General features: G+C 28.6%; 3 protein-coding genes across 3 annotated transcripts; all 3 read right to left on the bottom strand.

Moving 5' to 3' along the window:
• Nucleotides 1-1,394: 1,394 nt before the first annotated feature.
• Nucleotides 1,395-3,376, bottom strand: LOC108760189 (uncharacterized; the record flags this gene model as incomplete). The annotated part of the gene is made up of 4 exons (XM_018505990.1): nucleotides 3,370-3,376; nucleotides 2,471-2,675; nucleotides 2,190-2,303; nucleotides 1,395-1,518 (listed from the first exon to the last, which is right to left on the bottom strand). Coding segments are annotated over exons 1-4 (450 nt in total), but the record flags the coding sequence as incomplete, so codon positions are not given.
• A 2,852-nt stretch (nucleotides 3,377-6,228) lies between these two features.
• On the bottom strand, nucleotides 6,229-7,286 carry LOC108760341 (uncharacterized). Its single transcript, XM_018506225.1, has 3 exons — nucleotides 7,222-7,286; nucleotides 6,387-6,519; nucleotides 6,229-6,279 (listed from the first exon to the last, which is right to left on the bottom strand). The coding sequence occupies exons 1-3, from the start codon at nucleotides 7,284-7,286 to the stop codon at nucleotides 6,229-6,231; spliced, it is 249 nt and encodes an 82-aa protein (XP_018361727.1).
• A 1,201-nt stretch (nucleotides 7,287-8,487) lies between these two features.
• On the bottom strand, nucleotides 8,488-11,257 carry LOC108760188 (uncharacterized). Its single transcript, XM_018505989.1, has 4 exons — nucleotides 11,070-11,257; nucleotides 10,785-10,901; nucleotides 9,489-9,579; nucleotides 8,488-8,577 (listed from the first exon to the last, which is right to left on the bottom strand). The coding sequence occupies exons 1-4, from the start codon at nucleotides 11,255-11,257 to the stop codon at nucleotides 8,488-8,490; spliced, it is 486 nt and encodes a 161-aa protein (XP_018361491.1).

Genomic DNA, 11,257 nt, shown 5'->3' with positions numbered 1-11,257 from the left:
TATATACACATACACACACACATACGTTATAAGTACTAACTTATGTATGCATAACTTATGAATGCATAAGTTTTGTTCATTGTTACAGTTAATTGCAGGATTAATTGATATGGAAATGAATATATATATATATATATATATATATATATAATTGCTATAAAACGTTAATTAAACGCAAACATCAATACGTACATTTTGTTTTTGTTATATATATACAATTAGGGAAAAGACGGATAAGAGTACGCACTTTTGACTGTAACAAAAATTTATTTAACGAAAATTTTACTTTTTTATAAAATAAGTCAGATATCTTGTAAATATAATGATAATATTGATAATAGATAATTATATACATATATATATTGTATGTATATATATATAATTATCTATAATACAGAAAAATGTATATTATAGGAACAAATATCTGATATGATGTCCAGCAATAAAAGTACGCATGTCTGGTAAGAAATACTCAACTCAGAGAATTTAATAATGTCACATATTTGAATATTTCTTCTTCATAATTGGAAGCCTTATGCCATCACTGATTACAAATTTCATATGCATTGTAATCATTCTCAAAATTTTTACCGCATCCATAACAAAGGGTTTTGAAGACAAAGAAATTTTTATTTGATAAACTCTTTTGGGAAAATAGTGTTTTGCTCATATCATGTCTTGCTGTACACATATGTACATATGTATATATAATAAAAAACAATTAAAAAAGGAAGAAAATAAATATTCTCGAATTTTAGTATGGTTTATTATCCTTTAACTAATAATAAAACGTGTGAGAAATTTTTTATTGACAATAAAACGTTTAAATTCTGGAAATAAAAAGAATTATAATAGTAATAATTAATGAAGTTAACTTATTTTTTTTAAATGTAAAATATCTTTAATTATCAAAAGTAATCAAATTTAATTACATGCATAACAACAAATTTTTGACAAATATTGATTGAATTTCCATAACATAATGATGTCAGCTGAATTACTTACTGTTTTAAATTATCTGTACTGAGATATTATATAACCATGCGTATTCACGATGCATACTCTGAACCGACCACCCTTATCCCATATAAAGATTGTTTCGGAATTACATAGATTTGCAATAATTTATATTAAGTTTAATAATAAAACTTCAGCAGATTAGCATATGAATAATGTATATGCAACGTTACTGTATTCTATAATAGAATATTATAAGTTTTATATTATTATTATTGTTTTCATTACGTCTACAGATATGTACATACAGTGTTTGTCATTTTTCTATATCTTATTGACTTTTTTATTGCAGATTTATAAGTATAATATTTTTATTTAAAGATTTTTTACATATGTATTTAGATATAATAATAATAATATATACTTTTTATGAAATTCTTATATATTGTTACATGAAACTGGAAACTTACTTGATACAAATTGAGGCTAAAGCAAACAACTACTCCTACAGTGAAAGAAAGTATCATTATTTCGAATGTGGACACTAAATGCTTGGATAACCTTCATAAACAATAAATATATTACTTAAAAAATAATAAAAATATTATCAAAGCTCCTGCTTACTCACTGCAATCATCTTGAATTGTGATGTCAAAAGCGAAAAAAATACGTAAAGGAAATTTTTGCAAAGTATATTAAAATATGAGCACTTATTAAAACAACACTTGCAATCATTAGAGTAGATCGTAAAATATACCGAGAACTTCCCTCATTGTTCGAATAAATAACAATATATTTAAAATTAAATTACGTCTAATCAAACAATAAGTTATATGACAGATGTCGAATTGAGATAAATGTGATTTGATTATATTTCGAAATAAAAGGAGAATTTTCAGTATATTTTGCAAGTATACTCTACCAAATGCAATATTGTTTTATTGAACAAAATTTCTATATATTTTTTACAAGAATTTTTATTATGTATTTTCTCGCTTTTGCGTCAATCTAAATATCCGTACTGAGTAGTCAGAAGCCTAAAACTGATTCTATATTAATCACATTGTAGTGTTGCAAGAATTACTGTTCAATCAATGTCAAAATATTGCCATTCTAATTGGATGACAACGCTTACAATTAACACGCTTGCGACACTTCGATGCGACTAATGTAGAATCAGCATTAAATGGTTATACTGCATAAATACTATTAGTGTAAATGTAAGTACAAACTTCATAGCTCGACGATGAATGTCTATGGCGCAAATTATACTCTCAATCATGAAAACCTTATTTTTTAACGTAATACTTTTGGTATTAATATTTACTGCATGTTTGATACGATAACTATAAATATTGAATTGTAATTATATAACATCTCATTAAAGACACTTATTTTTTAAATAAACTTCCATAAAAAATCTTTTTAATATATTGTATGTATAAAAATAACTAATATAATAGTTGAACTGTTATAAAAAATGTTCATTTCTCTCATTCATCTATATTCCTACCTAGCAACTTTAAACATTCCACAGGTATGTTGAAGATATGAGATGAGCGTTGTACCTGTTGCTATCATTATCGTCATTCCAACGCATAATACTCCGTATATATGCAATAGCATCCAATAAAAATACTTTTCTTGATCAACAAAGTACTCTGTCAGAATGAATAAATGATGTGGTTGAGACATGTTCATTGGTGTATTAACATCAGCTATAAACGACCAAATTTGAGTTATAATAATAATAAACAATCCACAAATTCCAAATACTAAAAAAGAAAAAAAATTTGTTATTTAAATTCTTAGTATTTAAAATCATTGTGTGTGTGTGTGTGTGTGTGTGTGTGCGCGCGCGCGCGCGCGCGCGCGCGCGCGTGTGCGTGCGTGCGTGCGTGCGTACATTTATATATACCGTACGCGCGCGAATTATGAAATAATTTTTAATTTTTTTATGAAATCGAATTTTACTACAAAATTAATAGCTATTTTATTTTACATATCCGTTGTATTATAAAACATTTTTTAATGGAATAACTTTATTGTAAAATTGATAACTATTTTTATATTTTATTTGATTATATAAATACATATGAATTCATCATAGATGCACAAACATCATGACAAATATTTTAATTTAATATATTCATATAATAAATTATATGTAAATGTTTTTATGAAAGCGTATAATAAAACTAACTGATAAAACCTAAAATCATTTTCTATGTCTACTTGACAGTTCAAATATTAAACTGAAAATATAATTACCAAATTTATAAATATTGTCTTACCCGAAAGCGTAACTGTGTAACGTTTGGCAACGCAACTATATTTATATATAATAGCAATTTCGTTTTTATCCTTTAAATCATCGAGTATATATCGAAGCTCCAGCAATAAATTCTTCACCTGTCATTTTACCAATTTTCTATTGTGTATATCTTTGTATATGTCATAAATACTTTGTGCTATAAAAATTTATCTGATACACAAGTTAATTCTATTTAATATATATGCTTGGTAAGCTATCAACTTACAATTTCAATGTTAAGATGGAATGCGTTATATTTTATCATGCACAATATGAAGAAAGATACGGAAGACATCACCTTTATTACAAGGTCTAAAGTACAATTTAGTATTATTAATGGTGTCAACTGCAAAAAGTTAGTTTTACACAATTTCATATATTAAGATAATTTTTTTAAATGCGAGAAGTTACTTCTCAAAAAGGCATATGTATTAACGTGCGTTACAATAATACAAATAAATGCTTATATACAATTGTTAACCAACAATTTGCATCTCTATAGCGAGTACTTTGTAGTTTCTTATTTTACATAAAAATTGATCGCATAATATGGATTGATATAAATAATTAAAATAAAATATTAGCATGCAATAATTTATATTATATAATAATTTTATATTATTTTGTACCTGAAATATAATACCTGCTGACAAAATAGTACAGAAGAAATTAAACTGAAGTTGAGTAAATTTGGATTGTTGATAAGGCCATAAACCAACAGCAAGCAATAGAATTTTATTGATATTATTATACTGAGTTTCGGGACGTATCATTTTCTCTACGTGCGTTTACGTTTTACTGAGAAAACTGAAGCCATCAATGAGAGTATGCTTATTCCATTTTTTTCTACTAGAGTTGACTAAATATATATTTCACATCTCATTTCTTCTGATCAAATTTTACTGTAAATTCCATAATTTATAATGATTGGTTTGTGTAAAAGTTTGCTGTGTGAGATCTAACGGCGTTGAATTTAACTACTCTCTCAGGAAATTACAAATATTTATGTTATTAATTTAATACTACCGGTAATTTGACAGATGTTTTTTTCTCATGAAAACATGTTATTTTGCACGCAGGCGCATTTTCTCTCTCCCAGCGCCGGAACTTCATTTTAGTTTGCGCACTCATAGGATACGCTTCGAGAAATTGTTTCTATACTTTAATTTTTCTCGATATCGTGAGTTATCTGATAAAGTTCATAATTTGAAAATAATAGTATTATATTGATATATATAACGTTATTAAATTTTAAAATTGCGTTTGATCGATGCAATTAATATTTTCAGCAAACAAGTGTTGAATGTCGATTTGTAAGTTTGTTGTCTATAATTAAACTATACATTCTATTGATTATATTCTTTTCTTTGTATTTCTTAAATTTTTTAATGTTCTATTACTAATAGCACGCAAAAAATCTTATTTATAAATGATGTAAAATATGTAAACATGAGCCATTTATACTCGGAGAAAATTTTATATTTAAAATTACTATAATGTGGTAGTAGCTGTGGTCTTCATGTAAATTATAAGTTTAAATGCTATAGTTATTTTTTTAAAAACAATAATATAACGTAATTTTTACACTTTTTCATAGTAAAAATTTTGTATTACAAAATCAAATATACCTAGCAAAATTTGTTTGCGTACCATAGTAAAAATTAACTCTTTTCATGTTAGAATATGGCTTAACAAAATAATTACTTTATTTATGTGATAAAAATTAGTATTACCATAAAAGTTACAGTAAAAGTTAAGTCGGAATCATGTTGTGAGAGTCCATCGAAAATACAAGGCATAGTAAAGTGTAATTTAAAATTGTATTAAAACTTAATATAAAATTGTCTCCGTGTATAATACATTTTAACTTGCGATTATACAAGTATTGATTTCAGTAGATTTTAAAAACTTGAAGTATTATACCAATATCTTAATTTCAACTAAAAATGTCCAAATCAAGACTAACGAAATAAGATTCTTTGAGTGAACTTCTGAAAACGCTCGATTATCTTGAATTTTGGTAGAAATACTCTAAATGATGTCAAATGAATGCCCTTGATTGGATTTTCACCGACAAGAAAGTTTAATGCCAAAAATATTTCAATGAAGTTATGGAAGTTTGTGCTTATTATGGTAAATATCGACAATAATGGAAGCAGCTCCGATACTCTTAATCTTGACATATGTTTAGCATTGATTTAGAAGATATAAGTAAATTAAAGTTCCATAATATGTAGAGGATAAGTTTGAAAAATAATGATTTTTTTTACTATATAGAACAAAAATTTTCTGCTTTAAAATATATTTTACTGTCCATGCGAAACGACTCTCACCTCCCTTCCCCCCTGCTTAAGAGGCGCACGACTTCCATAATTGTACTATTGCACGTGGGTTTCGACTTTCCGCACCAAGCGACTCTCATTCCTTTCTCCCCCTGCTTAAGGGACGCATAACTTCCATAATTGTACTGTTGCACGTGGGTTTCGATTTTCCATATGAAGCGACTTTCACCCTACTTCCCTCCCTGTCAAAGGGGGACGCACAACTTTCATAATTATACTGTTGCATATGGGTTTAACGATAAATATTTTTCTTCTATATACGCATCCTCCTCATTCAACTCCTATATACTGCGATAAACATGTAGTATACTGAAAATAATAAGCACAAACTTCATTGAAATATTTTTGGCATTAAACTTTCTTGTCGGTGAAAATCCATTCCAAAGCATTCATTTGACGTCATTTGGAGTATTTCTGCCAAAATTCATGACAATTGGGTGTTGGACATTTTCGGAAGTTTATCCTATTATTCTTTTAGTAAGAAAATATATGTTTATTTTAAAAAATTGCTAAGAATTGAAAAGAATTAAATTTGAATCAAAGAAACGATTATTTTAATATCATTTTTTCATTTATTATATTTCTATTAATGATCATGAATTAATATTGATTTGGTTATCGCGTAGAATATATTACAGTAAAATAAGATACCGAGGCCTTTACTAGCTGCAAATGAAAATATTTTCTTTTATTTTATCTATATATGTATGTTATTTAAATACATGTATAATTCTGTTATGTATGTGTTATTAAAATAATTTTTCTCATATTACCGAGGCAAAATGCTCTACGGATCCTTCAATTATTCCACCGATGTTTAAAGTAAACTTCTTGGTGTCCCTTTGCAATAAGAATAATATTATTTTTTGTACATGTAATGGTGTTCTGTACCATTGAACGTTGTACCTACAGAATTGAATATATATATAGATATATATTATATATATACAGGGTGTCTCAGAAAATGTGACCGAAACACAGTGGGGACATAGATTGGATCAAGGGGAACAAAACAGTTTTGTACCATTTTGCAGTTGACGCAATATTTAACGAGATATAATATCTCGTTAAATATTGCGTCAACTGCAAAATGGTACAAAACTGTTTTGTTCCCCTTGATCCAATCTATGTCCCCACTGTGTTTCGGTCACATTTTTTGAGACACCCTGTATATGTTTAAAGTTTCATCAAAATAGTCCAAATGATGTTCGAAATTTTTCAAAAGCAAAATTTTTCCTTCAACTTAGACACATATCCTATATTTTTTAAACTAAGTCGTTTCGGACATATGGTCATATAAAATTTTTGTCTTGAATTTGTGTGATGAATTACTCCGTAAAATCTTTCAGAATACTTTGTAATCTCCCTGTATACTAATTTGAAATGCAGGAAATTCTACATTTATTGTTGCATATGCAATTACGAAAAAATACACTCTTGGCGGTCCAAAATAACACCTAATTGAGTGTTAACTCTCAAATAAACCAACTTGAGAATTAACACTCAATTTGAGTGTTATGTCAGATCGCCAAGAGTATATTTTTTCGTAAGAAATCCACTAAAAAAAGGATGTTTATATGTAACTTCTTATAAAAATATTTTTCTTACGCAGTAAGAAACACTTGATTATTGTGGTCTATTATAATCTGTCCCATGTAATTGCTTAGAAACATATACATAATGCTTACAGACATATACATAATCAGTAGAAAAAATTCGTTGAGATTACTTGTAGATAATGCTATCTGAAAAAACTAACAAACGTTTTTCATGGAAATTACTAATGTTATATGTGCATACGTTATATGTGTATACGTTGTAACTATACTAACTTATGAATAATACACAAGCTTTGCTTATTGTTAAAGCTAAAATTATGAGATTAATTGATATAGAAATGGATATGTATATATGCATATATACAGGGTGTCCAGCGAGACTTTTCCAATCCCCCACAGGAAGGTAGGTGGGATCGAAATAAACATAAAAATCGTTTAGCGATATCTGTAATAATAATCGAGATATTAAAGTTTGCAATTGTACTAATGAGAGCGCGCCTATAGAAAGAATAGAAACGGCTCCGGATATAGTCCAGCCCAGTTTGTCGAATGTTGTCAAACGACGGATGCGCCGGCAGGAGAGGCAAGAGGGGAAGCGCGCCGTTGCTTAGCGCTAGAGTCCCTATAAGAGAGTCAAGACATAAGACCGGAAGGACGTCATTGTTGGGGGCCGGCCGGAAATAACACGTGACACGAATAGACGCGTTCGCCCCTGTTTGTACTACTACACCATGAAACAGTTGCTCACACCAATTCACAGATTCACTAACACATCGAAAGCATCTAGAAATGGCGGCGACCAATCACGAGGCCGTCACCCCTCATGTCGTGACTCTTATAGGGATTCTACTCGGTATCGCCGCTCACACGTCTCACCGCACCGCACCAAAGGACTCGCGCGATGGCCGAACGCACATTTACATTACATATGTAATAATAACACTGCAAAAATAGGACAAATACCAACCATAATAAACTTCGATGAGTAAAAATGTCGAAAGAGAGAAAGTGATGAAACCTACAGAAAATCGAATTAATTTCTATCGTAATCTGTCGCTTGTTTAAATCGAAAGGAAAAAAATTTAAGAAAAAAGTATCCGAAAGAAATAATATCATTCTCCACCATTCTCTATCGTTTTCTGTTAGGAAAGTATGATTTCATTGGAATACGATGAAATATCAATAAAGACGTAATTTTTCATTGAAAGTTTTGTTGGAATCTCTCTTCCTATGTATACTTAAAACATCACTGAAAATCTACCATAGTTAATAGTGTATTTACGGTAGTAGAAATTCTAAGCTTACTATCGCATAATTACCAAAAAAGCTCTTTGTTGTTAACCGTATCAACGATATTTGATTTGACATAGCATTGTGCTCTCGAGGTATAATTGATTATCGTACACTGTTAAAAGACATAAAATTTAATGTACTTTTAAGTTACAAAAATTAAATTAAATTTTTTGACTACATTAAATTTTATGTATCTGTAACTGAGAAAAGTATATTTGTGTACATGTACATGAAATTTAGTGTACGTTTCATAAAATTTTACGAAGTTTAGTACATTTTTTATTAAAAAATTTTATGTAGATTTGTATAAAATTTAATGTAAGTAAACGTTAAATTTAAGCTAAAATGCTAAGCAACGGCGCGCTTCCCCTTTTGCCTCTCCTGCCGCGCATCCATCGTTTGTCAAACTGGACCGGGCTATACCTCGAGCAGCCGGAGTCGTTTCTGTTCTTTCTATCGGCGCGCTCTCATTAGTGTAATTACAAACTTTAATATCTCGATTATCGTTATGGATATCACTAAACGGTAAAGAACTTTTATGTTTATTTCGATCCCATCTACCCTCCTATCCTATGGAGTATTGGAAAAGTCTCGCTGGACACCCTGTATATATTAATATATAATTGCTAAAACGTTAATTACACACAAATACTAATACGTTTTATTTTTATATAAATAGGGAAAGACGGTTAAAAGTATGTACTTAAAAAACTTTTGTTTTTTTGTGTAGGAAAGAAATCTCACTCTTTTTTTGGAGTAAATCTTACTTCAAAAGATTGAAGTCTTACTCTAAAAAAAGAATGAAAATCTGCCACTTTTATTCAAGAGTGCAAATATTTTCACTCTTTCAATAATGGTAATATTTTCGTTCATTTGGTGAGTGAGATTTCACTTCAAGAAATTTAGAGAGTTGAAGATTTATAACTGTTGTATTGATTTATTGATTCTTATATGTATTCAGAATTGTTAATATATTATTTTTATGCAAATCTCATACATTATTACACGAAACCGGAAACTTACTCGATACAAATTGAGGGTAAAGGAAACAACTATTCCTCCAGTGAAACAAAGCATCGTTATCTCGAATGAGGACACTAAATGCTTGGACAACCTTCATAAACAATAAATGTATTATTTAAAAATGATAAAAATATTAATATTCCTCCTGCATACTCACTGCAGCCATCTTGTATTGTGATATTAGAAACGAAAAAAATACATAAAAAAATTTTTGCAGATTATATTAAAATGCCAACACATTCTTTTTAATATATACAAATTTGCAATCGTTAGAATGAATTTGTAAAACATATCAATAACTCTTCCTTTGTGTGATAATAAATAACTATATACAAGGTGTCTCTAAAAATATGCTGCTTCAAATAATTTATTAATTGTTGATTTAAAAAACAATTTTTATATGAAAAAGTGAAGCAATTTCGAAGAGAATATATTGCGTTGTTATCCTTTTTTAGGTGCTAAAAAGATGTGAAGATTATTTTCACTTCCTTAAAATTTAATTATATAATTTTTTTATATAATATATTGTAGGAAGAATATCCGTTTCGTTTGTAAATCTTTATTTTTCGCGCGATTTCGGCTATGGCGCTATGCGTTAGGGTATCAGCGCGCCTGCGCAAGAAGGAAGAGGAAAGGAAAGTTGGATCAGAGATAGAATATGGCGGACACGTGTGGTATCTCTAAGCGTGAAGTGTGAATAAATTAGTGTATTTCTCCTAAATTGTCATCCAATAAATATTGACTCGCCATCGATTCTACTTGGAATCATCTTATTAATCCTACAATACAGAATAATTAGAGAAATTATATTATATAAAAAAGATCATATAATCCCATTTAAAAAAGTGAAGGTGACTTTTTTGGCACCTTCGTTGCAGCTAGAAGAAATACAATGTTACCAAAATACATACCCATTGAAATCATTCTACTTTTATAAAAAATATTTTTTTATTAAATCAACAAATAATGAATTATTTTAAACGACACTATCTTAATAATAACTTGTATTTAAAGTTAAATTATGCTTATACAAACAACGAAATAAACTATATGACAGCTGTCGAACTGAGATAAATATGATTCTATTTCAAAATAAAAGGAGAATTTTCAGTATATTTTACAAGTTTACTTTACCAAATACAAATATTCTTTTGTTGAAAAATATTTCTACTAAGTATAATGTATTTTTTACGAAATTTTTTATTATGCATATTTGATATCGGTCTAAAGATTCGTGTCAGGAGCCTTAATTGTATATATACTGCATGAATATTGTATGTTGGTATTAATACAAACTTCATAGCTTGACGATGAATGTCTATAGCACAAATTATGCTCTCGGTCATGAAAACCTTATTTTTTAACGTAATATTTTGTAGGATATTAATATTTACTGCATGGTTGATACGATAACTGTATAAATATTGAATTGTAATTATGTAGCAATTAAAGACACAATTTTTTAATTAACAAACTTCCACAAAAATTTGTTAAATAAATTATATGTATAAAAATAACTAATCTGATGATTAAAAGGTTATAATAAATGCTCATTTCTTTCCTCTACGTATACATTCTTACCTAGCAATTCTAAACATTCCACAGGTATGTAGAAGATATGAGATGAACATTGAACCTGTTGCTAACATTATAGCCGCTACAATGCATAATTCTCCGTACATATGCAACAGAATCCAATATAAATACTTTTCTTGATCAATAAGGTACTCTGACGTAATGAGTAAATGATGTGATTGAGATGTGTTCAT

The sequence above is a fragment of the Trachymyrmex cornetzi genome, unplaced genomic scaffold (assembly GCF_001594075.2).
Source record: "Trachymyrmex cornetzi isolate Tcor2-1 unplaced genomic scaffold, Tcor1.1 scaffold223, whole genome shotgun sequence".
NCBI classification, from domain to species: domain Eukaryota; kingdom Metazoa; phylum Arthropoda; class Insecta; order Hymenoptera; family Formicidae; genus Trachymyrmex; species Trachymyrmex cornetzi.
The sequence above is the reverse complement of the archived record's forward strand: the minus strand, read 5'-3'. Positions and strand labels throughout refer to the sequence as shown.